This window comes from Lathamus discolor, chromosome 2 (assembly GCF_037157495.1).
Source record: "Lathamus discolor isolate bLatDis1 chromosome 2, bLatDis1.hap1, whole genome shotgun sequence".
Taxonomy (NCBI): Eukaryota; Metazoa; Chordata; class Aves; order Psittaciformes; family Psittacidae; genus Lathamus; species Lathamus discolor.
Window position 1 is genome coordinate 136,139,673 of NC_088885.1, and position 23,203 is coordinate 136,162,875.

A 23,203-nucleotide genomic window follows, 5' to 3' on the forward strand; every position below is an offset into this window, starting at 1 on the left:
CCACACGCCTGGCTCTGGGGTCCAGGAATGAGGCTGCAGCGCAGTCCTGCACCCAGAGAGCAGCACACGGTGCCTCTCTGCCACCCAAAATCCACCTCGGCAACCAGCCAGGCAGCAGCACCCTGCCTGCAGGAGCACAGATCAAAACAAGCTGCACCCGCCTCGGAACGCGTTACCTGCATGGACTGGAACTGCAAGAGGGAAACAGGAAACCAGAGCGAAAGAAGGAGGTGGACTGAACTCACCCTAATTCCCCACTTCCAAACCCCCAGGTAATCCCCGCCTGGATTTAGACACTCGCATCTTCACACTCCTCTTTCCCAGCAATAACAACACATTTGCAGCTAGACCCACAGCTGTGGCCAAGGCTGGGAAAGAGTGCTGCCTCAAGCAGACCTAACTTATTTAACAAGTGTTCTGCTTCTATTTACACCACCACACACCACCTACAGCAGCTTGTACCAGCTGAAGGGCATAGGTCTTACAGAGATAGATGAGACAGCAATGAGGAAAAGGCTTTCAGTGCTGTGAGGCAGGGTGTTGCTCTGAAGGCAGTGTCCCTGCTTCCTTCCCAGGCTGCTGCAGGAGAAGGGATGAGGTCAGTGGAGCAAACTTGGCTTCTTCCAGGCCTTTGTAGCCAGGGAGTTGGCTTTTGCTGCCCAGCTACTCAAACAAAACCAGATTTGAAGGTGGGCAAAGTCTGTTTTTATTGTTCTCCTGCTATACCTGTGATCTTTTCACCCCTGCGATACTTGTGTAATTCTCCTAGTAAGAGGAAAAGAAAGTAATTGTCTGGAGGCTGCTTTTATTGGCACATACAAGTGCAGAACTAAATTAGCCACGTCCTGGGGAAATCATCTGTCCTTTCAATAATGTACACTTAAAACTACTGCTGGTGATAAGGACCTTTCTTGGAAGCTTTTTCTGAAGGTGGCTTGCATGCGGAAGTGGGGAGCAAGCAGAAGTAATTTTCCTAATAAGTTTTGTTCATAAGAGGGTCAAGATCAGCAATATTTTCATCTCCAGCATGTTCTTCCCTCCTAGCATTTTATCTGCTGGATTCTGAGACCATCATAGCTGCTAGGGAAGAAAAGCTCTAGCAAAGTAATCTCTGGGCTGTCTTTAGCTTTCAAATCAAAGTTGAGATTTCGGAACTTGCAACACTCCAGCAGGTTCTTGAAGAGCTTCTCAGGCCATTAAATCTTGCAACATCTTTGGGTGGGAAGATACAGATTACTATTGCTTTTGAGTTATGTTTTTCTTCATGTACAGCTATGCAAAACAACATACACAGAGACTCAATGACTAGGCAGTCGAGTTGTTGCCAATATCAGCTTGAGGAAAGCTGGTGCTACAATTTCAAGTGGCTCTCTGGTTTAGGCAACCTTCCACTGTTCATCTACACGGTACAGGCTCCTTGGTTAACACTGGCTTCTGGGAGCTGCCAACACAGTTAGTAAAAGACCTCTCACAACTCTTTGCAGGCTGCTGAGTTCATACTGGTGGTAACAAGTTTCCCTCCACAAAGGTGGGTTCCTGGATTCTTTCATCATATCAGATTTTAAAATCTCATTGTTCCTCAGCAAATTCTGTTGTTCTACATCCATCACAGACTGTAGATCCCAAGGAGCTTTTGAACATAGTCAGTGACTGTTAGCCACAGTCCTCACAGACCTGTACTTTCTCCATACTCCTAACACAGTCCAGGAGATCACTTTCAATGGAAGGAGCGTTTGGAGGTCACCTAGTCCAACCATCTACCCAGAGCCAACTTCAACATTAGATCAGGTTACTCAAGCTTTTGTTCAGTCCAGTTTTGAAAACTGCTAAGGATGGAGCTTCCACAGGCACCTGGGGGAGGGAGAGAGGGGCTTTTTCAGCGTCAGCCTCTTTTGCTGTGGTGCGCTTTTTCCCTTCTTTTCTTTATATCCAGTCAAAATTGTTCCTGTGCATTTCATAACTATGACCTCTTATCCTTTAGCTGTGCACTTCTGAGAAGAGTTCAGATCCATCTTCTCTCTAAACCCCAGGTCAGATTTCTGACCTCCCCCTTACACATCCAAGTGCAGTACACAATTTGGTTAATTTATCTTCACACCACTGCTATCAGATGAAGAGTTATTAACTGCACTAAATAGCTGCATGGATACTAAAGACAAGAACTAAAAGTCAGACACATCAGTTAAATTAGAATGCACCATTAAGATAAATGGTACCAGATTTCCATATATGTAAGAAAGCACAAATTCTGTTCACATCAGCTGCAACTTGGCTTACTCCCAAATCACTGTCCATCCTCTTAGCTGAATAAAGCAAGGAAAGAGGATACATGTAGATGTAAGACTTCACTGTGATGGATATGTACAAGGCCATTAAATGTCCACAAGGCAACGTTAATCCTGAAAGCCTGCAGCTTGCAAAACTGTGTCTGCATCCTTCAAGAGGTTGTGCTGCAGTGAAGGTTGCATTTTCATTTCATTTGGATTATACTTGCAAATTTCCGGTAATTCACAAATCAATAGAAAAGGGAGTTCAGTGACTAAAAGCTTACAGACATGAGCTGAGAGGAAACAATCACTTCTACCGCTGACTTCATGGGTGTACTTGGTTTGTGTGGCAAGGTTTTGGCAGCAGGGGTGCTGCAGGGGAAGCACAGGGCTTCTGTGAGAAGGTGCTAGGAGCTTCCTCTACTGGGGGAATGCCAGGCTCCTGGCCAAGGCCAAGTCAATCAGCGATGGTGGTAGTGCCTCTGTGGTCATATATTTAAGAAGGATTAAAAAACTGCTACACAACAGCAGCTGGAAGACAGGAGTGAGAATATGTGAGAGCAACAGCTCTCCAGACACCAAGGTCAGTGAACAAGGAGCAGGAGGTGCTCCAGAAGCCAGAGCAGCCATTCCCCTGCAGCCCGTGGTGCAGACCATGGTGAGGTAGCTGTGCCCTGCAGCCCATGGAGGTCCATGGTGGAGCAGATATCCACCCACAGTCCCACATCGGGGCAGGGGGATGCCCAAAGGAGGCTGTGACCCTATGAGAAGCCTGTGCTGGAGCAGGCTCCTGGTAGTACCTGTGGCTCTGTGAAGAAAGGAGCCCATGCTGGAGAAGGTCTGGTGGCAGGACTTAGGTTCCCATGGAAGAGACCCACGCTGGAGCAGTCCATTCCTGAAGCATGTACCCCATGGAAGGAACCCAGGCTGCAGCAGTTCATGAAGAATCGTAGCCTGTGGGAAGCACTCACACTGAAGTGGTTTTATGGAGGATTGTTTCCTGTGGGAGGGACCCCACAATGGAGCAGAGGAAGAAAATGAGGAGGAAGGAACGGCAGAAACAACGTGTGATGAACTGACCACAACCCCCATTCCTCGTCCCCCTGCACTGCTGGCAGGGAGGAGATAGAGAAATCAGGAGTGAAGCTGAGCCCAGGAGGAAGGGAGGGATGGAGGGAAGGTGGTTTTAGGTTTGGTTTTATTTCTCATTCTCCTACTCTGATTTTTATTGGCAAAAAATTAATTTTCCCACATTGAGTCTGCTTTACCTGTAACAGTGATGGTGAGCGAGCTCTTCCTGTCCTTATCTCAACTCATGAGCTTTTAGATATATTTTCTCTCCCTTGTTCTGCTGAGGAAGAAGAGTGTCTTGATGGGCACATGGCAGCCAGCCAAGGTCAACCCACCACAACGGGCATTTGCCAAGAGCAGAATGGTGAGATTTGGGAATCACAGGGTCTGTTACAGGATCTGGAGGAAAGCGTTCTCCCTCCTCTCACCAACCTCAATGCTTCTTTCTTTCTAGTAGCAGTATCTGGTTCCAACCTTGGTACTTTCACCATCTCATCCCACACATTCTGCTCACTCAGCAGGACCCCAGCCTTTGTCTGCCCTGCCCTCCCTCCTACCTCTCTGTCTCCTTGCTCCCCTAGGTCCCTTCCACTTCCTCTTCTCTCTCTGTGACAACCCTGACCTCACTGGTTTCTTTATTCCATACCAGCTTACATCTAGTTTTACTGCTCTGACCTGGTGGTTCTTCCTCCTTGAGGTGGATAGGATGTTGATAGGCTGATTTAGCACACAGATGAGACAGTTCCTTGCTGTCAGCTGCTGCATTTCTGCCCTGCCCAGCAGAGAGCACTTGGAAGGAAGAATCCCTTGAAACAACTCAGGTCGGACTGCATTTAGTCACCCTGTGGGATGTGGTGTACTCAGAGCCTGACCACAGGTAAAAGCTCTGAGGGGATGAAGCTTGGTGAATCTGGTAAAACTTAGGAGTTCTGAGTCTTATACAAGCCTCTGTGGAAGACATCAGGAGACATTTCAGCTGCTCAGAAGACAGAAGTCTCTACCATACATATTCCTATTGCCTTTTTCTTGCAAATATTTATAAACTGGTGCAAATTCTAAGGGGAATGGTGGAAAACATGCTAATGTAGAAGTCACGTCTTCTCCCATCTCTTCCCACCTCTATTTTAAGTCCTAATCCAAAATACGATGGCAAGAAGGCATTTCAGCAGAAGGGTTTCCAGTTCTGGAGTAAGGACAGAACAAATTGTTTTCTCCTACCCACCATCTTGGGAATACATCAGCCGTTTTTGCTGAATTGTTTGACCCAGCACAAACATAAATCAGCCTGGCAGCATAAAATTGATGGGGGAAAAAATTAGTCCAAATGGGAAAAGTTTCAAAGTAACAAATGAAGGAGAAAAGTGCTGTGTAGCAGGAAGTGCTGGCCAGCTTTACTGTAAGGAAGCACTGATAAACTCTTCTACATTTGTAGTACATATCTCAAATACATTAGCATAAGCAGCCCACAAAGGTTCATCTACTTAACTAACTCAGTGATTTTGGCAGCTAATCCAGATCCCAGGTCTGTAAGGTTTTGGATAAACCTTGACTCCTGCACAGAACTCCGAGGCCTCAATGAAGCTGTGGAGACCTGTGTGTCCAAACCAGCTACAGGACAGGACAAAACCCCATCAAAGGCAACACCTTCCAACTGGAGCCGGGAAATTTCAGGATGAACTTTTATTGTTGAGCAAACTCCATCCCCCAGAGGAACCTTGAAAAGTCAAGGGTCATGAGGGGACTCACTGTTACATGACATATCTCACGCTCTACAAAACTAAAGCCTGGGCCAAGGCTGTCATAATGAAGAGAAGGCTAATTGACAGAAAGCACCAAAAAAGCTAGCTTGCAGGGGCACAGGTTTTTGGTTTCGACTGACATTTTATCCATTTGGAAGGAAATTAATTAGAGGAGGATGAAGAGCATGTGTCGCCAAGTGGGTGTAAATCAAACTAAACAAAGGAGCATAGGGAGAATCAAGGCTGAGAGAGAAAAGGCTGGAAGCAGCAACAACCTTAAATGGCTTTACCATCAGGCAGACATATTTTCTTCACATCAGCTTAGATGTCCAGCTGCTGATGAAAAGTCAGGTGAAAGGTAGCAGCAACCAAGGTACCTAACCGGGAAGTTTCCAGCAGAACACCTGCAAGCTGGTTGCAGTGTTCAGTATTCCTTACCCAGGTCCTGACTCGCAGTGCTTGTGCAAACATGTATTGCCCCTCAAGCGTGGAATGCCACATCATACGTTATAACTCCTGTAAGTACCTACATCTACAAAAGAAGTCTCACTTCTGTACTAAGTAATAGCATACATGGTCTTGTTAAAAACAGATTTCAATTCAGCTTATTCTTCAGTTACTCTATAAAGCCAAAAGTGGTTTTCCTCATTGTTCTTTATAGCCTTCTCAGATCTTCTAGCCACAAACACATCATTTATTTAAGCCACACATAAACAACCATGATTTACGTCAACTTTTCATTCAGTGGAAAGCACATGAAAGAACTACTTTCCTTCTGTGTGTTACTTGCCTGCAAGGGCTGGAGTCTCTCTTTGTAAATTCCTGGTGGTAACCCCAAGCAGTTGTGAAAGCTTGTTCCGTACTTGGCATTTTAAGAAATTCCATTACAGAATCATTCAGTCACCATTTGGCATCTGTTGTGCACCAGATAATGAGTCAAAGAACTTTCTGATCTCTGAAAAAGGCAGACCTTTAACCAGACTTGATGTCAACCTCCTGTCAGAATGCAAGATATCTCTACTGCAGTTGCCATACAAACTCGTCTGACAATCCCTTGTCTGACAATAAGTGAATAGTTATGATTCATGTTGTTATTCTGCAAGTGAATGATAATATTGGGTCACCATCTCAATCACAAGAAAACCTGAGCTAAAACGGTTAAAAGCTGAATCAATAAAAAATAGTCATATGAAACAAGTTTAAAAAAGCCCTTGCTGAATATACAGAAATAAATAAAACACCAGCCCTTCTGCTTTTTAAAATCAGGGTTGGTCTCAGTTGAGAACATGTAGTATGCTTGCCTCTCTGGCAGTATGCCCTACACCAGAAGTAACGGAATTGCTCCAAATCCCCTCCTCCCAGCTAAGAGCTGGCAAGGAACACAATATTGATTGCTGAATCTGAGGGCTGGCTGACAGCCCTCCCTGCCCAGTGTGATTCTGAGACCCACGATAACCATTCCAAGATGAGCAAACTAATCCCTAAGAGCAAGTGACTTCATGATCTCTCTTCTGGCAGAGTGAGCACACCTCTCTGGGCCCACTGGTGCAAACCAGCTCCAGCTAGTGTCATTCAAGGGAGGGCCCTACAAGATGCTTCAGCTCAGATAGAGTACACCCCTACTTGATAACCCTCAGCATCTCACACCAGCATGTTTAGCTGGCACTACACTTTCTGCTGGCTGCCTCAGGCATACCTCTGTGCTGACATTAGCTGTAGCACTAATGTCAAATACTGGCAATCATTACTCAGCATTTGTTGATAAAAATACATGCTTCTTGCCAATGTGCTTACACCTGTAGTTTCTGCTGCTCTTCATGCTGCACTGAACACGTCACCATTTGAGACCTACTGTTAGGCAGACTTGCCTTACACTTTAGTGTGGGTCTGTGAGAACTACCACTTGGTGGATGAACGCTTGCATTCTTCAAAAAGTGGAAAAGACAACCAAGTACAGTCATCAACACCTTGTGTTTCAAGCCTTGCACTAGAACACAGCCATGGTTTCAACAGCCCTTGCCTCCCCCTTTCTGCAGAACAAGTCTTAGATCTAGGAGACTAGGACTGATTGGCTGGATCACTCAACATAAACTACATTGTGCTTTACAGCTGGCATCACTGGCAGTGAATCCAGAAGCCACATCTGAGACCATCTGCTGGGACCTGATACTTGCCTTTCAGCAGCAGCCACCTTCCCCATCCTCTAGGGTTTCACAGTTGTTAAAAGAAGGGGCAATGTGACCTTGTAAATCCTTTAAATTCCCAATACACTTTATCAGTCAATAGTAATGTTTGATAACATGACACAGGGTAAATTCACCACTAGGACTTTTCCTAGTAGGTATTTCTCACCTACAGGTGAAGAAATTCACATGTCCACATGCTGCACTCTATGATAATACTGATAATTATACTATGATTATGTGAGCAGCATGGGCTTGTCTCATTTTTCAGGCTGTTGTAGACTACTGTGGGAGAATCACAGATGGCATAATAAATTAGAGACTGTATTCATGCTTCCTATATTTTCCACAGCCCATTCTTCCAGTGAGAAATGTGATTTTCCAGGACACATCAAATATCAGAAACAGATTTTCAGTCTTCATCATGTGTAATGCCATGTGCAACCCATTATTTGGGTGGTATTTGCTTACCCAAACAACCCAGAAGCACACACATACTTCTCTCATGCTTTGAAGTCATGAAGGGTAATGAGGGACATCATTTGGCTGACCTGGTATATGCTGGAGAAGCCTTCCACTGAGTATCACCACACAGCTGTATATGCTGCTTTGGGCTTCCTGACCTTGATGAACATTACTTGGTGTGACAGCCCATCTGCCAGAAATCCCTTCCAGAACAATGGTCTGAGCCTCGATCACCTTCATGCAGCAGTATGTGTCTGTGGGCTCATCTCCTCTGGCCTCTCAAGAACTCCATGGTGGTCCAGCATCAGCTTTTATTTTATTTATTTAAAAGCTGCCAAAATAAATATACCCTGGAGGCTAAACAATAGAAGGGCTTCTCTGCCAGACCTGTGTTCTGATAGCATGTGGCTACAGCTCTATTGTGCAGAGTGGTGCATGACAGCAAGCAGGACTACCTGAGGCAGGACTTAACAAGTGAGGTGAGGAAGCCCGCTGAGATACGCTTGAGGGGTTGGCTGCCTTAGGCAGAGAAGGTGAAACTTGGCATGGTGTAGATCCTGAAGCAAACTTCCTTCTCTTATATGTTCAGGTTTCCTCAACAGCACTGCCAGTTGGTTTGCTCTAAACCAGAGTGGGCTCATGTGTGTTCAGTGGAGATGACTAGGGTCCCACAAACAAACAAACAATAGAACCAAACTGTGGCAGGTTTGGAACTGGATGATCTTTAAGGTCCTTTCCAACCCAAACCATTCTGTGATTCTATGATTGTGTTCTTCTGGGCCTTTCAAAGGCTTGCTTAAATCTTACTTAAAAGCTGCAACCTGTTTTCAAATTTTTGTGCCTTCAAAGAAGGAAAATATAGTTATAAAAAATATATATACTATGAAATATACTCAGAACACCAGAGTCTGGCAAACTGTGTCCTTAAAAGGAGTTAGCTAAATGTAGATAAGCCTGTAGTCTGTCCGTCTGAGACATCAAGTTTGTTTATTTTCCCAAGTAAAAGCAACAGAAGAATTTCAGAATATTTTGACACAGTATCAAGCTGTGGTCTCAGAATTTTGGACCTCAGTGGCTGTTTGAGTTTCATTAAATTGTAAATTCAAGGGAACAAACACCTACCTGTTACAAAGCCTCCGTTATACATATACATAGTCACTGTCAAAACAAAAATCCAACCAGAGTCTTTTTAACAGCATATACATCTATATAGCATTGCCTAATCATATAAAATTTGGCTGGAAAGCTTCCAGCTTCACAAGCAATAAATCATTATGATCAAACAAAAACTATAAAACAAAGTAGACATACATAGGAATGTGCATAAACACAATCTTACTAATTATGATATCAAAGGAACAGAAGACTGGAAAGCAAAGCTAACTTAAAAAAGAAATCTGTGCTATAATTATAGTACGTATTATTAACTTAGTAATAATTGTAATTTTGTATAAACAGCAAGAATCACATTTACCTAGGATCCTTCTCAGAAATACCCAGAACAGAACTTGGCAAAAAGAACAACACAATGCAACTGCACATCAGTTGTTTACCTATGAGGAGGAGGATGCGAGTGGTCAGGAAAGACACTTCAGTTTTATTCGGTGGGGGAAGTTGGACTAGTTACATTCTGGAAAATGAAAGAAACATTCTCTTTTATCCTTTCAAGGAAAGGATCAGCAAGAGTCTGATGTTGCCCAGAGAAATGTTTCCATTGCATCAACTGTGACATGGAGAGTGGTTTCTTTGAATTAGGCTTCCCATGGTTTTGTCCAAGCTGACAACTTCTGGATCCAGAAGGATTTTCTGAGGAAGGATCTGAAAAAAAAAAAACCCGTAAAGAATGAAAAAAAAGATGCAGTAAAAAGATGCAGTAGGCTAATCAGAAGAAACTAAGACAGAAAATTACAGTCTGAATCAATAAGCCCAATAAGGCAGTTGGTGATAACAGCTGAGAGAAAATAGAACAGTGTATATAATCCTTCTATGTCCATGAAACCCAAACATACGTATCCACAGCAAGAGAGGAACGGCTGTTTCTTGCTCATTGATTGAGTTTATCAAAATCACCATATGCTAGCATAAAGACAAATCCTTTTACACATGAACGGGAAAGGAAATATCTTATCTGGCAATTTCCTTTATTCCATCTTTCTAATTCTGTGACAGTTGAGCTGCTCCCATTCTTTAAGTAAATATGAACCTAGAAGTATGTTGCAGCAAAATGCATGCTAGCTCCTATTTCCTCCCAGAGAAGTCATTGCAACCAGCTAAGAATAGTATGAATCGCTATTTCACTGACTCAGCACAATAGAGCTGTCTGCTGTGTACATCCAGATTATGCCAAGCTGTTCAGTATACACAATATTGTATACTGTAGATCACAGTAAGGAAAAGACTATTGCTCTGAAGCACAAAGAGAGGAATTCACTTTTGACAAAGGATCCTAAAACCCCAAACAGTACCTGGTCATTGCAGGGTATGCCACACATTGCTGGCTTCATGATGCATCTGGTGCATGTGACAAATGAAGAAATCATTTTGGATGGAAAAAAATTGCATCACTGCTGTTACTAGTTCAAAACCTGTCGTCAAGTATTTTCATAGCAGTGTCACATGCTCCTTAGGAAAGACCAATGATATGAGCAGCATGAGGACTCAGAGCATTCTTGAGGTTTTTTAAGATTTGGAGAGCCCATAAAGACTCATACATGCAAGACTTTCCTTTTGACTAACATTTGGTGTACATTTGCACTGGACTTGAAACATATTCTTTTTTACCGGCCAGAAAAAAACTTAGAATAGATACATTTCTCGAGTCCTTATAGATTCAGTGTTCTATAAATGACACCATGATCAGGTAAAACAATAGGCTTACAGCTTTACAGCTGATTTGAAGGCCAGCAGAGTAGCAAGCAACCATCTACGTGATCCATGCACAGTTAATTTCTTCCTTTCAAGACTCCCGTGGTTTCCTAAGGATGGCCCTACTGTGAATCATAGAATCATAGAATAGTTACAGTTGGAAAAGACCTTAAGTTTAGATTGGATGTAAGGAAGAAGTTCTTTACTGTAAGGGTGGTGAGGCACTGGAATGGGTTGCCCAAGGAACTTGTGAATGCTCCATCCCTGGCGGTGTTGGCCAGGTTGGACAGAGCCTTGGGTGACATGGTTTACTGGGAGGTGTCCCTGCCCATGGCAGGGGGGGTGGAAGTACATGATCTTAAAGTCCTTTCCAACACTAGCTATTCTATGATTCTATAATTCTGAGTGATTAAACTGAAGACTATAACTTACAACAATTTGTCTAGGGAACTGATGAAGCAGTTCGTCCTCCACCCTTTAGGAAATCAAACCGTCCCCTCACTTTATCATTTCTACCACTTAAGTCTAAGAATGACCTTGAGGTTTTTCCTTAATTTGCTGCCAAAATGTTCTGTTCACCTGGTCCAAGATCTAATTACCCTCGAGGAAGTCCTCATTACAGGATCCAAGACACCAATACTGTGGTTAAACCAGTATGTGTTCAAAGCACAAGATAAGCAATCAGGAGTGTTAAGACAATTACAAAATGCTAAATAAAATCATATGCACCAGTGTCCATCATAGTAACAATATTAAACTTTCTCTGGATTTCCGCAGGAGCTTTTCTAGGAGCTCTACCTGCCTCACTGCACACAAAAGAGAAAATCTGACTAACATTTAACATTAAAGGTGCCTTTTTCACACAGATCCTGTAATAGTACCTAAGTGGAGGCTGGTCTATTTTAGAACATCACTGACTCATGCAAAAACAGAAGTCTACTTTTTCAGTCGTTAAAGAAATATACAAAGACAGTGACATCAGTATGTGGAGTAAAAATAAAGGAGAAAGTAAAATTCTTGTGGCTACAGAAGCACTGTGTTTTCACTAGCCAAGTCCACCCCATTCTGGGTAAAATGAGATGAGAAAGGAACATAGCTCTAGACTATTACCTGGAGATATGCAAACCATCAAGCAAAAGAGTCTCATTGGGTTTGTGGCTGATACACCTGAAAACCGTGCTGCCATTCAGCAGGACTTTGATAGGCTGGAGAATTAGGTGAAGAGAAACCTAATGAGGTTCAACAAGGGCAAGTGTAGAGTACTGCACCTGGGGAGGAAGAATCCAAAGTACCAGTACAGGCTGGTGGCTGACCTACTAGAGAACAGTTCAGCAGAGAAGGTCCTGGGAGTATTGGTAGATGGTAAGTTGACTATAAGCCAGCAGTATGCCCTTGCAGCCAGGAGTGCGAGTAGTATTTTGGGGTGCACTGGGAAGAGAGTGGCCAGCAAGTCAAGGGAGGTGACCTGGCTCCTTAGTACAAGACAGACAAGGAGCTACTGGAGAGGGTCCAGTGGAGGGTGACAAGATGATTAGGGGTCTGGAGCATCTCTCTTATGAGGAGAGATTGTGGGAGCTGTGCCTGTTTAGTCTAGAGAAGAGAAGACTGTGAGGGGATCTCATTAACACATGTAAGTATCTCAAAGGCAGGTCTCAAGAAGATGATGCCAGACTCCTTTCAGTGGTGCCCAGTGACAGGATGAGGAGCAATGGCCATAAACTAAAACACAAGAAGTTTCATGTCAACATGAGGAAGAGCTTCTCTACATTGAGGGTGGCAGAGCACTGGAACAGGCTGCTCAGGGAGGTTGTGGAGCCTCCATCTCTGCAGATATTCAAAACTCACCTGGATGCGTTCCTGTGTAACCCGCTCTAGGTAACCCTGCCTTGGCAGAGGTCCCTTCCAACACTAATGATTCCATGAATTACTTAATTTCTTGCCCATGTCTGTTGAGAACAGTCATGTGCCCATTTGTTTGCTCCTTTTTATTGTAGTATCTGTGTCCATTTATAAGATACCAATACTGGTACCTCACTATCACACCTGTAAATAGCGTACATGGATATTTCATGCCTAAAGGAAAGAAACATACCAAGGCAACAGATATTCTTTCCTTTAAGAATTAGATGGGCTATAAAAATTAAAATAGATAAGATAGAAACATAACATGACAATTTTTTTTTAATCCTGCTCCTAACTTACACCTATATACCTGTATGCAGCAAGGTATTAAAACAATTTTGATATGCCAAAAGAACAAGAGACAGATTCCTATAGAAAGAATAGGTATGAATATTTGCAACTTGGCTTTACAATTGCCAGGGGATCTTCCAGCATTTCTCAAATAACTACTTCGATAATCCTGCATCAGCTTTAGTTAATAACTGTGAAATGGAGGCTTATATTCAGAGATCTGAAATACATATTTGTCTGGGATAGCTGTCCTGAGATAAACAGCTTTTGAACTAGCTCTTTCCAACTTTTGAACTAGCCCTTTTCCAACTCATTAATGTCATTGAACATTTAGAAACAAAACACCATATAGAGTTATTTGGTTGTAATGAATCACTAGTTGAGCTGGCCATAGCTAATTGAAGGAATTAAGAGGCATGATACATGAATCGGTTGTTAGTGCAAGGAATAAACCCTTTCTCCTCTTCACCTCATGAAGGGCTCCTATGGATTAGAAAAATCAGCAAATATCTGGAAGATCTTATAATGAACCTCATTACTTCAATCCTATTTCACTAAGCATGGAACTTTTCTCCAGCAGCAGACTATATATCCAGAATGGACGATGGATGTATATTCTCAGCAATGGCCAGAGGTGATGAAAAAGAAACTCACTTTGATGGTCTTTCTTTCCCATACAGTCACACTCAAGCAAGTCATGGGTAACACAGCTGGAATCTTCATGAAGAGTAAAGAGATTTCTAAGCTCCTCAATAGAAAAATGGATGTGTTCAGATGTCTTGGAAAGGTCTACAACTGCCCCAGAAAGGTCTTGTTTGCTGATTTGTCTTTGATAAATCTTTTCTTCTATTGAGCCTGTATTAAAAAAAAAATAATAAAATAGATACACTGGGGTGATTTTTTGCCAGTACTTGTCGAGAAGAAGAGTTAAATTCAATTTCTTAATATTCATAGGAATATGACTGGTTTAAGTACCTCAAGCAAAGGCAAATGAATCAATGAGATATCTCTAGTTTAACTGAATTCAGAACAAATATCTTTTCAAAGAACTAATGATTTACAAAACCACTCCCTCACTTTCCTTTAAGGGACAAAATTTCAACAGCTGCCTCAATCTAGGGTATGTTTGAGCAGCATCTCTGACCTGTGGTTAGGAGTCTGTAGATATGCACAGTATGTTTCTGACCATCTCTCCACACTCTAGCCATTGCCTGAAGAAACAAAAAGAAGAGCATTAACAGAAATGTAATTCCCTTACTGCCATTTATACCCCCTTTTCTTTCTGTGTACTATAGTAGCAAAGCAGGGGCTTCAACTCTTTCCTGCTATAAGACACCCCCCCCCCATATCTGTTTTCCAAGCATTAGCAATTGTTTAATATTTCAAGAACACTCATAATTCTTCCCCATCTCCAAAATTGGGTTTTGCCTTGATACATCTCTAAAAATTGCTTTCCCATTTCTATTAAAATGGTACAATTAGAGTTTCACACCCCTTTAATTCTTAAACAAACAAAATGTAACCGAGTACTGCTATGAGTTTTTTTCAAAAATGTAAGGGTTACACCTAAATGTAAGGGTATGAGGACCCACAACACGGTTTGTGATCTTTGGCAACCCATAGCAATTTTAACTGATTTAGCAGACTGTTTCAACGCAACAAGAGAAGCGACCACATGAGGGTACTAACCCACACTTCGAACAGGAGCAGGGCCAAGAATCAGAGCTTATTTCAGGTATTGAGCACAAGAAGTTTCTCACTGCTTTATAAAAAGGTGGTTTTTTGTTATTGTTAAGGACTATTTTAACTAAACACTCTTACGTCAACTAAATACTCATTCTTTTAATTCTGATCGGAAACTCTCCCTTTTTCTCAGGTATTGCAAATCAACAGCAACATCTGCTATGCAGTCTAATCATGTTTTTCTTTTCAGATACACAGCAACTTTCCAGTTTGAAAAAGATCAGGAGAAAAAAGGGATACATGATCCACTCCTCCAAGGAAACCAGCATTAAATCTTTTCATTTTTTATTGCAAGAGGGCTTCTAATGATCCCAATATATATATAATAGGACAGAGAAATATTTCTTCTTTTCTTCTCAGAGTTTTCCTTCATTATTGTACTTGTCCAGATGCAGTGCGATGATTGGGTAGATAACAAGACATGTAAAGCCAAGTATTTCAAAATCAATCAAGAAATCATTCAATGCCTATTCCAACCCACACGTACATTATTATGTTATTATCAGACCTGAATATCTGTAGCTGGATTCCAGTCGATATCATAAAGGATCAAATGAGATGCTCCGACCAGATTCAGTCCTACTCCGCCAGCCTTTGAACTCAGCAAAAAGATAAAAGCTGGACTGAATTTACTATTAAAAGCATCAACAATCTGTTGTCTCTGGGAGACAGGAGTGTGTCCATCAAGTCTAGTATAAGAATATCCATAATGTTTGCATGTCTCTTGTAATACGTTTAATGTCTGAGTGTAATTGGATACCAGTACAACCCTGTCAAACAATAAAACAAATTTATTTTATCATCTTAGACCTCCGTAAAGCTGAAGTCCAATAACAAATTATTGAAGACATCTAAGAAAGCAAAATTACAAGTCAAGAAAAAATTACACATCAACATGAGGTTCCTCATTTTTCATCAGAAATAAGTATTTCCTATTAATTTGAAGCACATACTAGATTTGGATGCATTACACCTGCTGTCAAGCATTCAAATGTTAAATAATAATAGTTTTCCTTTGCCACGGATTTTGGCTTACTGCACAGACTGCAGGGATCCAGAACCAAATCTCTATGTATACATAATAGCTGTTGTTTAAGCAGCATTTGCAGAGGGTGTTGTAGCAGCTAACAAATAATACATATATATGACTAGTTACTGAAAAAGCTACTGTGAACTTCTATAGGCAACCCTGGAAAATTCTAACAAATAAAATCATGGCAGCCAAATACGAAAGCAGTGACCCTCCTGCATTCTGTGACTGAAAAGAATTGGGATGAAGGATAGTGAAAGAATCACAAACAATAGAGTCTGGATTTTTGTTGTTATATTTTTAAGCAAAATCAGTCTGATCCCTATGTTAGTGTTTTTTCCTCTGAAATTTTTACTCAATAAGTTTCTGAGAGCTGCACATGCAGAATTTCCATCCTCTCAGATATTGAGGCAGATTCTTCTGACTGGACAAAGAAAAATTTTTTTAATTTAAGCCATAACTAAAATAATAAGGACAATTGGAACATTTTCTGATGGATCTTGTTTCGAGGTCTTTTACAAACTAAACTAGTGTAACAAATTCCATCAAAGGCACTCCATTTTTTTAAATAATTTTGATTAAAAAGAAGTACGGAAAAAATAGACAAATAATTTAATGGAAAACCTGATAAATTAACATTTTAAAATTGTTCTAAAGTATTTTTATTATTACACTTTACAACTGAACTACATTCAAGACGTTTTTACAAAGATTTTGGAAGACTGATTTTTATTTTTTTTTTTGTCAAGCAACACCAAAATCACACCTTTGTTTTCACTCAAAAATAGAATATAAACTTCAGAGGACCACGGGAATTGAGTCTGTATATTGCAAAAATCTATTTAGTGTTAATGAGAGCAGAGAAACAAAAGAAAAAGAACAGCACTGAATTAAAGCAACAAAACTTATAAAGGTATAATATAATGCCTCAACAGCAGCTGTAACTCAGCAGACCCTATAGCACTGATAGAGGGGAAAATGTTTTTTCCTGATACCCTTGCTAATTTTGACCTGCAAGGAATAAGGCCAGTATCTTTAGATACTTAGCTGCCATTGCTTTCAATGGATGCTAGGCATGTAGACTTCAACAACAGGCTTAGCTTTCTAATTTGTAAAAAGAGAGCATCTTCAAATTCCATCAGTGCTAAGACATCTGCTCTTACTTCCCACTACTGAATTACAGCCTGCCCTATTTAAGCATCAATTTAAATAAAAGTTAAAAGCTAAATACTTTTGGAAAAGCTGGGCTTTTAAGGCACAAGTCCATAAAAGAAGTTATCCTGGGGCTACTTGGTTATGTGAGATTTTCATGAATCAGCAATTGCACAGTAACTAACCATGTGCATCCTATTACCCCATGATAACAGAGGTTTTCATACATGCCAGTAGCATTTACTAGAGAAGAAATAAGCAGTTGCTGTGCACGTATGTTTGTTGAGACTGGTTACCCTGAACAGAAAAGGCAGCAAGCACTGAGCAGTTAAATGTGATTAAAGAGGAAATAACTTACAATCTAGCAATTAAAAATATTTTAGTGCAAATTAAAATATTTAATACGTTAATACATCTCCTCAAGGAGATACAAAGCATTGGAAAGTGTCTGCAAGTAATGATAATATGTCATAGTACAGGGGCTGTAGCAAACTATTTTACTTGCTGGAACTCAGCATGAAAAATACAAGTATCTTTATCTGGAAAAAATATAATGAGCATCTTTGAAAATAATGTCAGCTGCAAATCCTAGTTTAATAATTTAACAAGGAAGAGCCAGGAGTACAATGCATAAATATGCCTGGCACCTCCGCAAACAGTTGCATGCCTTAGTTTTGAATATTATGTGTTCATGCATTTCAAAAGCAGAACAATATCTAGAAGGTCACTCCCATTACCTCCCTTTACCTATCCTTCACACTTGCCTTTCCGAAGAGTTGAGCTCATGGATTGCTTCCAACAGCTTCACCAGCACCTGCAATTTTCCTGAATCTGTTTCAGAGGAAGTGTCTGAAGTATAGTCTTGTGGAAAGACATCTATTAGACCTTTGTAGAGGCTGGACTCATCGTGTTCATCAGCCATGGGATCACAGCCTTTTTCCTACAGAAAAAAAAAAGATTCAATTCCATATCCCCTCTAACATGTTTTGGGATTTTTAAAACTTGCGATATTCATATTACAAAGACTAAAGGAGGCACCAAAAGCTGCCACAAAGTAGTGTATCATATGAGCACAACTTCCCAATACTGGATTGAAAGCGCATTTTTAAAACACTGGCAGTGTTTATTGTGTTTACACCCTCTAATCTAAGATGATGTTCGCAGCTGAGTAGAAAGTTGAAATACTTAAAACTGAAAAATACGTTTTACTTCATCTCTCTACTTAAACAACCACATAGATGTACACTCACAGCAAAGCTCTATCTAAACCTTGGAGGGGTGGTGTACGGTGAAGTCGGTACCCTGTTTATTCTTTCCATTGTAGTGACATGGTTTACTGACAGACTTGCCAGTCCTGGGGTAAAGGACTTAAAACTTGAAGGGGGGAAGTTTAGATTGGATATAAGGAAGAAGTTCTTTACTGTAAGGGTGGTGAAGCACTGGAATGGGTTGCCCAAGGAAGTTGTGAATGCTCCACCCCTGGCGGTGTTCAAGGCAAGGCTGGATAGAGCCTTGGGTAGCATGGTTTAGTGTGAGGTGTTCCTGCCCATGGCAGGGAGGTTGGAACTAGATGATCTTAGGGTCCTTTCCAACACTAACTATTCTATGATTCTATGATCTTAAAGGCCTTTTCAACCTTGTTGATTCTATGATTCTACAAGAACAAGAAAATATTCATAAAGCAATAGGAAACTGGTGAGATACCTTCCCCAATTACATTCAGATTTCTTAACACTTATGTTTTTGACAACAGATCTTCTAAAGCAAGTTATATGTGAGAAGAGTATGGAAATGACCTGAAGTAACATGCACATTGACCATAATCTAATTTTAGTGACCTTTGCCTGCTGAAATGACTAATTGCAGGCACCCACCCCCATGCAAATAGCTACCTTTATAGCTTTAAACAGAAGACACGGATGATTGCAAAGTTTTTTCAAAGCTCCTATACATATTAGATGAGAACTGTTTTCCAGCCTGCCTTGTAGACAGGACCTAATAACTCGAGAACTAAGCAGCTTCCGATACAATTCAAGTTGCAGTGCTGCTGGTCGGCAGAAGATTATGTTCTCCTTTTTGGGGGGCAGAAATTTGTTTATTATCTCCTGTGTTCTCCTTAGAATAAAGAGCCCAGTCAGGCGTGTGAGTTCAGCTGCTCTTTTTTCTCCTAATTCTTTTTCTTCCTAAAAGAACAAAGCACAAAATTAATGATAATCTTGCATTTCATTACAATAATTTTTGCTATAATTTTCATTAGGTATTTAAATAACGTTTTAAAAGTAAGACGCCACTTTCTGACATGGGTCTGTAACAAGAAATTCTTCTCCAATGAGCACTATTGCATCAGCTTAGTTCTAGGTCTGGTTTCTAAAGTCTTAAAGGAAGATAATGTCTCAGAAGACATCCAAGTCTTGAATTATGTTCTATAATTTCTCAAGATGCAATAAAATCATGCCAATTTTGCAGTACTGTGGAGAAACTAAGAAGGAATAAAGTATCATCACATGATGATGCACACGGCATTTTTGGGAATGTGAGGTGTTGGAAGGACAATTTTTGCTTGCTAATTAACAGGTGATGCTAAATTAAGTGATCTCAACATGCATGTATTCCTCCTGCTCCCTTTGAAGAACAAGTGAATTTGTTTCAAATAAGAAGGTAAAAAGGTTTTGCTACTATTAGTAGTCCTGAATTTCTTTTTATCCCATAGAAAGCAAGTTTCACAGTGCTGTCTATGAATTTTCTTCTGTAACTGCATTTTTTTTTTAAATTACCTTTGTTGCTGAAGGCTCTCTAGATCTGACAATCGGTTCCTCATATACCTTTCTATATGTGGATAAAGAACCAAGTATTCCTGGATTCACAAACTCTATTAATGCATAAAATTCTTGCAAATCATTTTGGATTGGAGTACCTGGAAAGAGAAGAAAGAAAAAATTCAGCATTTGGTAACATTTTCTTGAAACTGGTGTAGGTACAATTGTTGAATGCAGGGTTTAATGCTGAGAATGCATCTTGAAAACAGATGTCTTGTTTCAATGTGACCTTCTCAGAGTTCTGAATTAATCTCAAACTTTATCATGATTAATAAGCTATTGTCCTCCTAACTAAAGAGACTGCATATCTAATTGTTTTGACAAAGAGATTAAAAAGTCACGTTCTAAATCAATTTTATTATGTAACTATAAAGGAAAGCAATGAGTGTATGCACACAGAGTCCTGATTCCCTTAGAGAAGTTCCATGGCTCCTTTCCTGTTCCTGAAGATAGGCAAATTTTGCATTTATTAAAAAAAATTGGAAATAACTTGTGTTTACAAGAGTCGAGACTTCTACCTTTAATATCTATTGCCAAAAATTATGCCATGCCTCTGTCATACTTATGGTATCTTTTTCCTTTACGCCAACCTAGCAGTATTAACATAGTGAAATATTAAAAGTAAGCAGAGATACAAACCCGTGAGGATAATTCTCCTTTCACAAGACAGACTAGTGAGGACTGTAGTTGTCTTAATAGAGCTATTTTTCAGACGATGTCCTTCATCACAAATTAGGAGGTTAAATTCTATAGCCTGAATTTGATCCAAAGATCGCAGTAGCATCTCATAACTGATTATCATAACTGAATAAAGTGGAGAAGCAATGAATTCTTCTACTTTGTGGTCCTGCAGGCATGAAAGAAAATACACAATAGAACTATTTCTTTGGAGATCGCTCATTATATTCCTTAATCATCCAGTGTCTACAGATTTTTTTTCTAGCTTGACACAAGACATTTACTGTCTCCTTCATGAGTTTGGATTATTGATTCTTCCCTAATTTGCAAAGGAAATACGGGATCTGATACAGCAGTTTAGAGTTTTACCACCTCATTAAAAGAAAATTTATTATTCTTTTAGGCCTTCAAATCCTGAGACAAGTTACTGTGATGGTGAAAAGCACAGGCTCCCTGTAACAGCTTCCCAGTCCTGGCATTTAGGTAAGCTTCAAATGAATAATTAAGGCCAAGGTAACAAAGACACATAAGTAGTTACCTGTACACTCACGCTGGGATCTCAGTCTGCAAGTTACAGTGAAGTGGCCCATTAGGAAGCTACTACATTCTACCAAAATTCCCCTTGTAGCTTTGAACGGAATGTGTCATGGTTTAAACCCAGTCAGCCACACAATTTCTACTCCCCACCTCTTTTTCTTTCCTTCCCCCCCCCCCGCCACCTCCCCGTTCCCAGAGGGATGGGGAGGAGAATCGAAAGAATGTAACTCCCACGGGTTGAGATAAGAACAGTCCAGTAACTAAGGTATAACACAAACCACTGCTGCTGCCACCAATGATAATAATGATAAGGGAAATAACAAGGGAAGAGAATATGATACCACTCTCCGAAACGAGCCCGACCGAGGAGAGAGAGAGTGCCCTTCTGGGTAACTCCCAGTTACCTCCCCGGGCATGACATGCTGTGGTATGGAATACCTCTTTGGTCAGTTTGGGTCAGGTGTCCTGTCTCTGCTTCCTCCCGTCCTCCCCTCCTCCCTGGCAGAGCATGAGACTCACAAAGTCCTTGGTCAGAGCAAACATCACTGAGCAACAACTAAAAGCATCGGTGTTATCAGCTCTGTTCGCAGGCTGAAAGTCAAAACACAGCACTGCACCAGCTACTAAGAAGGAGAAAAATTGATTGCTACTGCTAAACACAGGATAGAATGTTATTGAATATGGTATGAATATTATTGAACCTGATGAATAGGTTTTAAGTTTTAAATTTCAGAAAAGCAAACTTCAGCTTGCTCAGAGCTCAGGCGGGAAGGATTCCATGGGGAACTTCCATGGAGGACAAAGGAACTAGCAAGGGCTGGGAGTTTTTGAAGAATGCTCTCCTGGAAACACAAAACCAGTTCATCGCTTTTAAAGGTAAGGAAAGCAGGAAGAGCAAGAGATCCCCTTGCCTTAACTATGAGCTTCTAAGTTGGCTCAGAGAAGAAAATCAGAGATGGAAAAGCAGAAAAATAGCCATTGAGAACTACAAGGGCTTTGACAGGGTGTGCAGAGATGCAGTTAGAAAAACAAAAGTTCAATTGATATGGACGAGATACATTAAAAACAAGGAAGGGTTCTTCAGGTATGCAAACAACAAGCAGAAACAGAAGGAAAATACTGGCCTGCTGTTAAACAGGAGAGGGGAGTTAGTAACCAACAGTGCTGAAAAGGCAGAGGTTCTCACCTCTGTCCTTACCCGCACCGTTGGGCCCCAGGCCTTGGGAACAAAAGTCCAGGTTAATGCAAACACAGACCCACTGTCAGTGAAGGAAAAGTTGGTACGCGAACTACTACAGGAGCATGGCCTCTGCAAATTGATGGGCCCTGATGTTATTCACCTGAGGGTGCTCAGAGAGCTGCTGGCCTTGCTGCGAGGGCACTCTGCACAATCTTTGAGAAGTCCTGGAGATCAGGGGAAGTCCCAGAAGACTGGAATAAGGCTCATGTCACCCCTATTCACAAGAAGGGCTTAAAAGGAGGATCCAGGAAATTACAGGCCCATCAGGAAATTACAGGCCCATCAGTCTTACTTCAGTCCCTGGGAAAGTCATGGAACGAATCCTGCTGGGGGCCGTCTATCACAGATCAAAGGAAGCATATGATTGGGAAAAGCCAGCACAGATTCACCAGGGGCAAATCGTGCTTGACCAACCTGATCACCTTCTGTGACACAGTAACCAGCCGGGTTGATGTAGCGCGAGCATTGGACATTGTCTACCTGGATTTCTCCAAGGCTTTCCACACAGTTTCTCACAGCCTCCTCGAGAGACTGCTGTGTTACAGTCCAGACAACTGGTCTGAGTGGTGTGTGGGGAACTGGCTGACTAACAGCAAGCAGAGGGTGGTAGTGAATAACTCCTGTACAAACTAGTGACCTGTCACCAGTGGGGTCCCCCAAAGACCGATGCTGGCCGCAGCACAGTTCAGTGTCTTTGTAAATGATCTCGATGATGGGATCAAGTGTACCCTGATGAAGTTTCCTGATGATACTAAACTGGGTGGGGAAGTAGACACTATAGAAGGGAGAGCCACCCCACAGGAATATCTGCACAGGCTGGAAGAGTCGTCTAACAAAAACCTTATGAAGTTCAAGAAAGAAAAGTGTAAGGTCTTGCACCTGGGTAAACATAATCCAGGAGTGCAGCACATTCTAGGATCCATCCAGCTGTGGAGCAGCTCTGTGGAAAGAGACGTGGGAGTCCTGGTGGAGAACAAGCTCAACATGTGTGAGCAGTGTGCTGCTGTAGCAAACAAAGCCAACAGGATGCTGGGTTACATCAACAAGGGCATCACCAGCAGAGATAAAGAAGTCATCATCCAGCTCTACTCAGCACTTGCCAGACCACACCTGGAGCACTGTGTTCAGTTTTGGTCCCCACTATGCAAAAAAGATGGGGACAAGCTGGAGAGGGTCCAGAGGAGGGCCACAAAAGGGATCAAAGGAGTGGGAAGCCTGGATATG

The 23,203-nt window shown here is 41.4% G+C and overlaps 1 protein-coding gene across 4 annotated transcripts in view; it reads right to left on the reverse strand.

Annotated features, from left to right (window-relative positions):
• Positions 1–8,692: 8,692 nt before the first annotated feature.
• RAD54B (RAD54 homolog B) overlaps positions 8,693–23,203 on the reverse strand; it is a 70,949-nt gene continuing 56,438 nt past the window's right edge. For all 4 annotated transcript variants that reach the window (XM_065668598.1, XM_065668599.1, XM_065668602.1 and 1 more), the window contains 8 exons: positions 20,164–20,371; positions 19,483–19,622; positions 18,601–18,891; positions 17,473–17,648; positions 15,035–15,296; positions 13,928–13,994; positions 13,438–13,638; positions 8,693–9,543 (listed from right to left, as the gene is read on the reverse strand). In XM_065668598.1, coding sequence (XP_065524670.1) covers positions 9,323–9,543; positions 13,438–13,638; positions 13,928–13,994; positions 15,035–15,296; positions 17,473–17,648; positions 18,601–18,891; positions 19,483–19,622; positions 20,164–20,371 — 1,566 coding nt within the window. In that variant the 3' untranslated portion in view covers positions 8,693–9,322. The remainder of the gene's footprint in view (positions 9,544–13,437; positions 13,639–13,927; positions 13,995–15,034; positions 15,297–17,472; positions 17,649–18,600; positions 18,892–19,482; positions 19,623–20,163; positions 20,372–23,203) is intronic.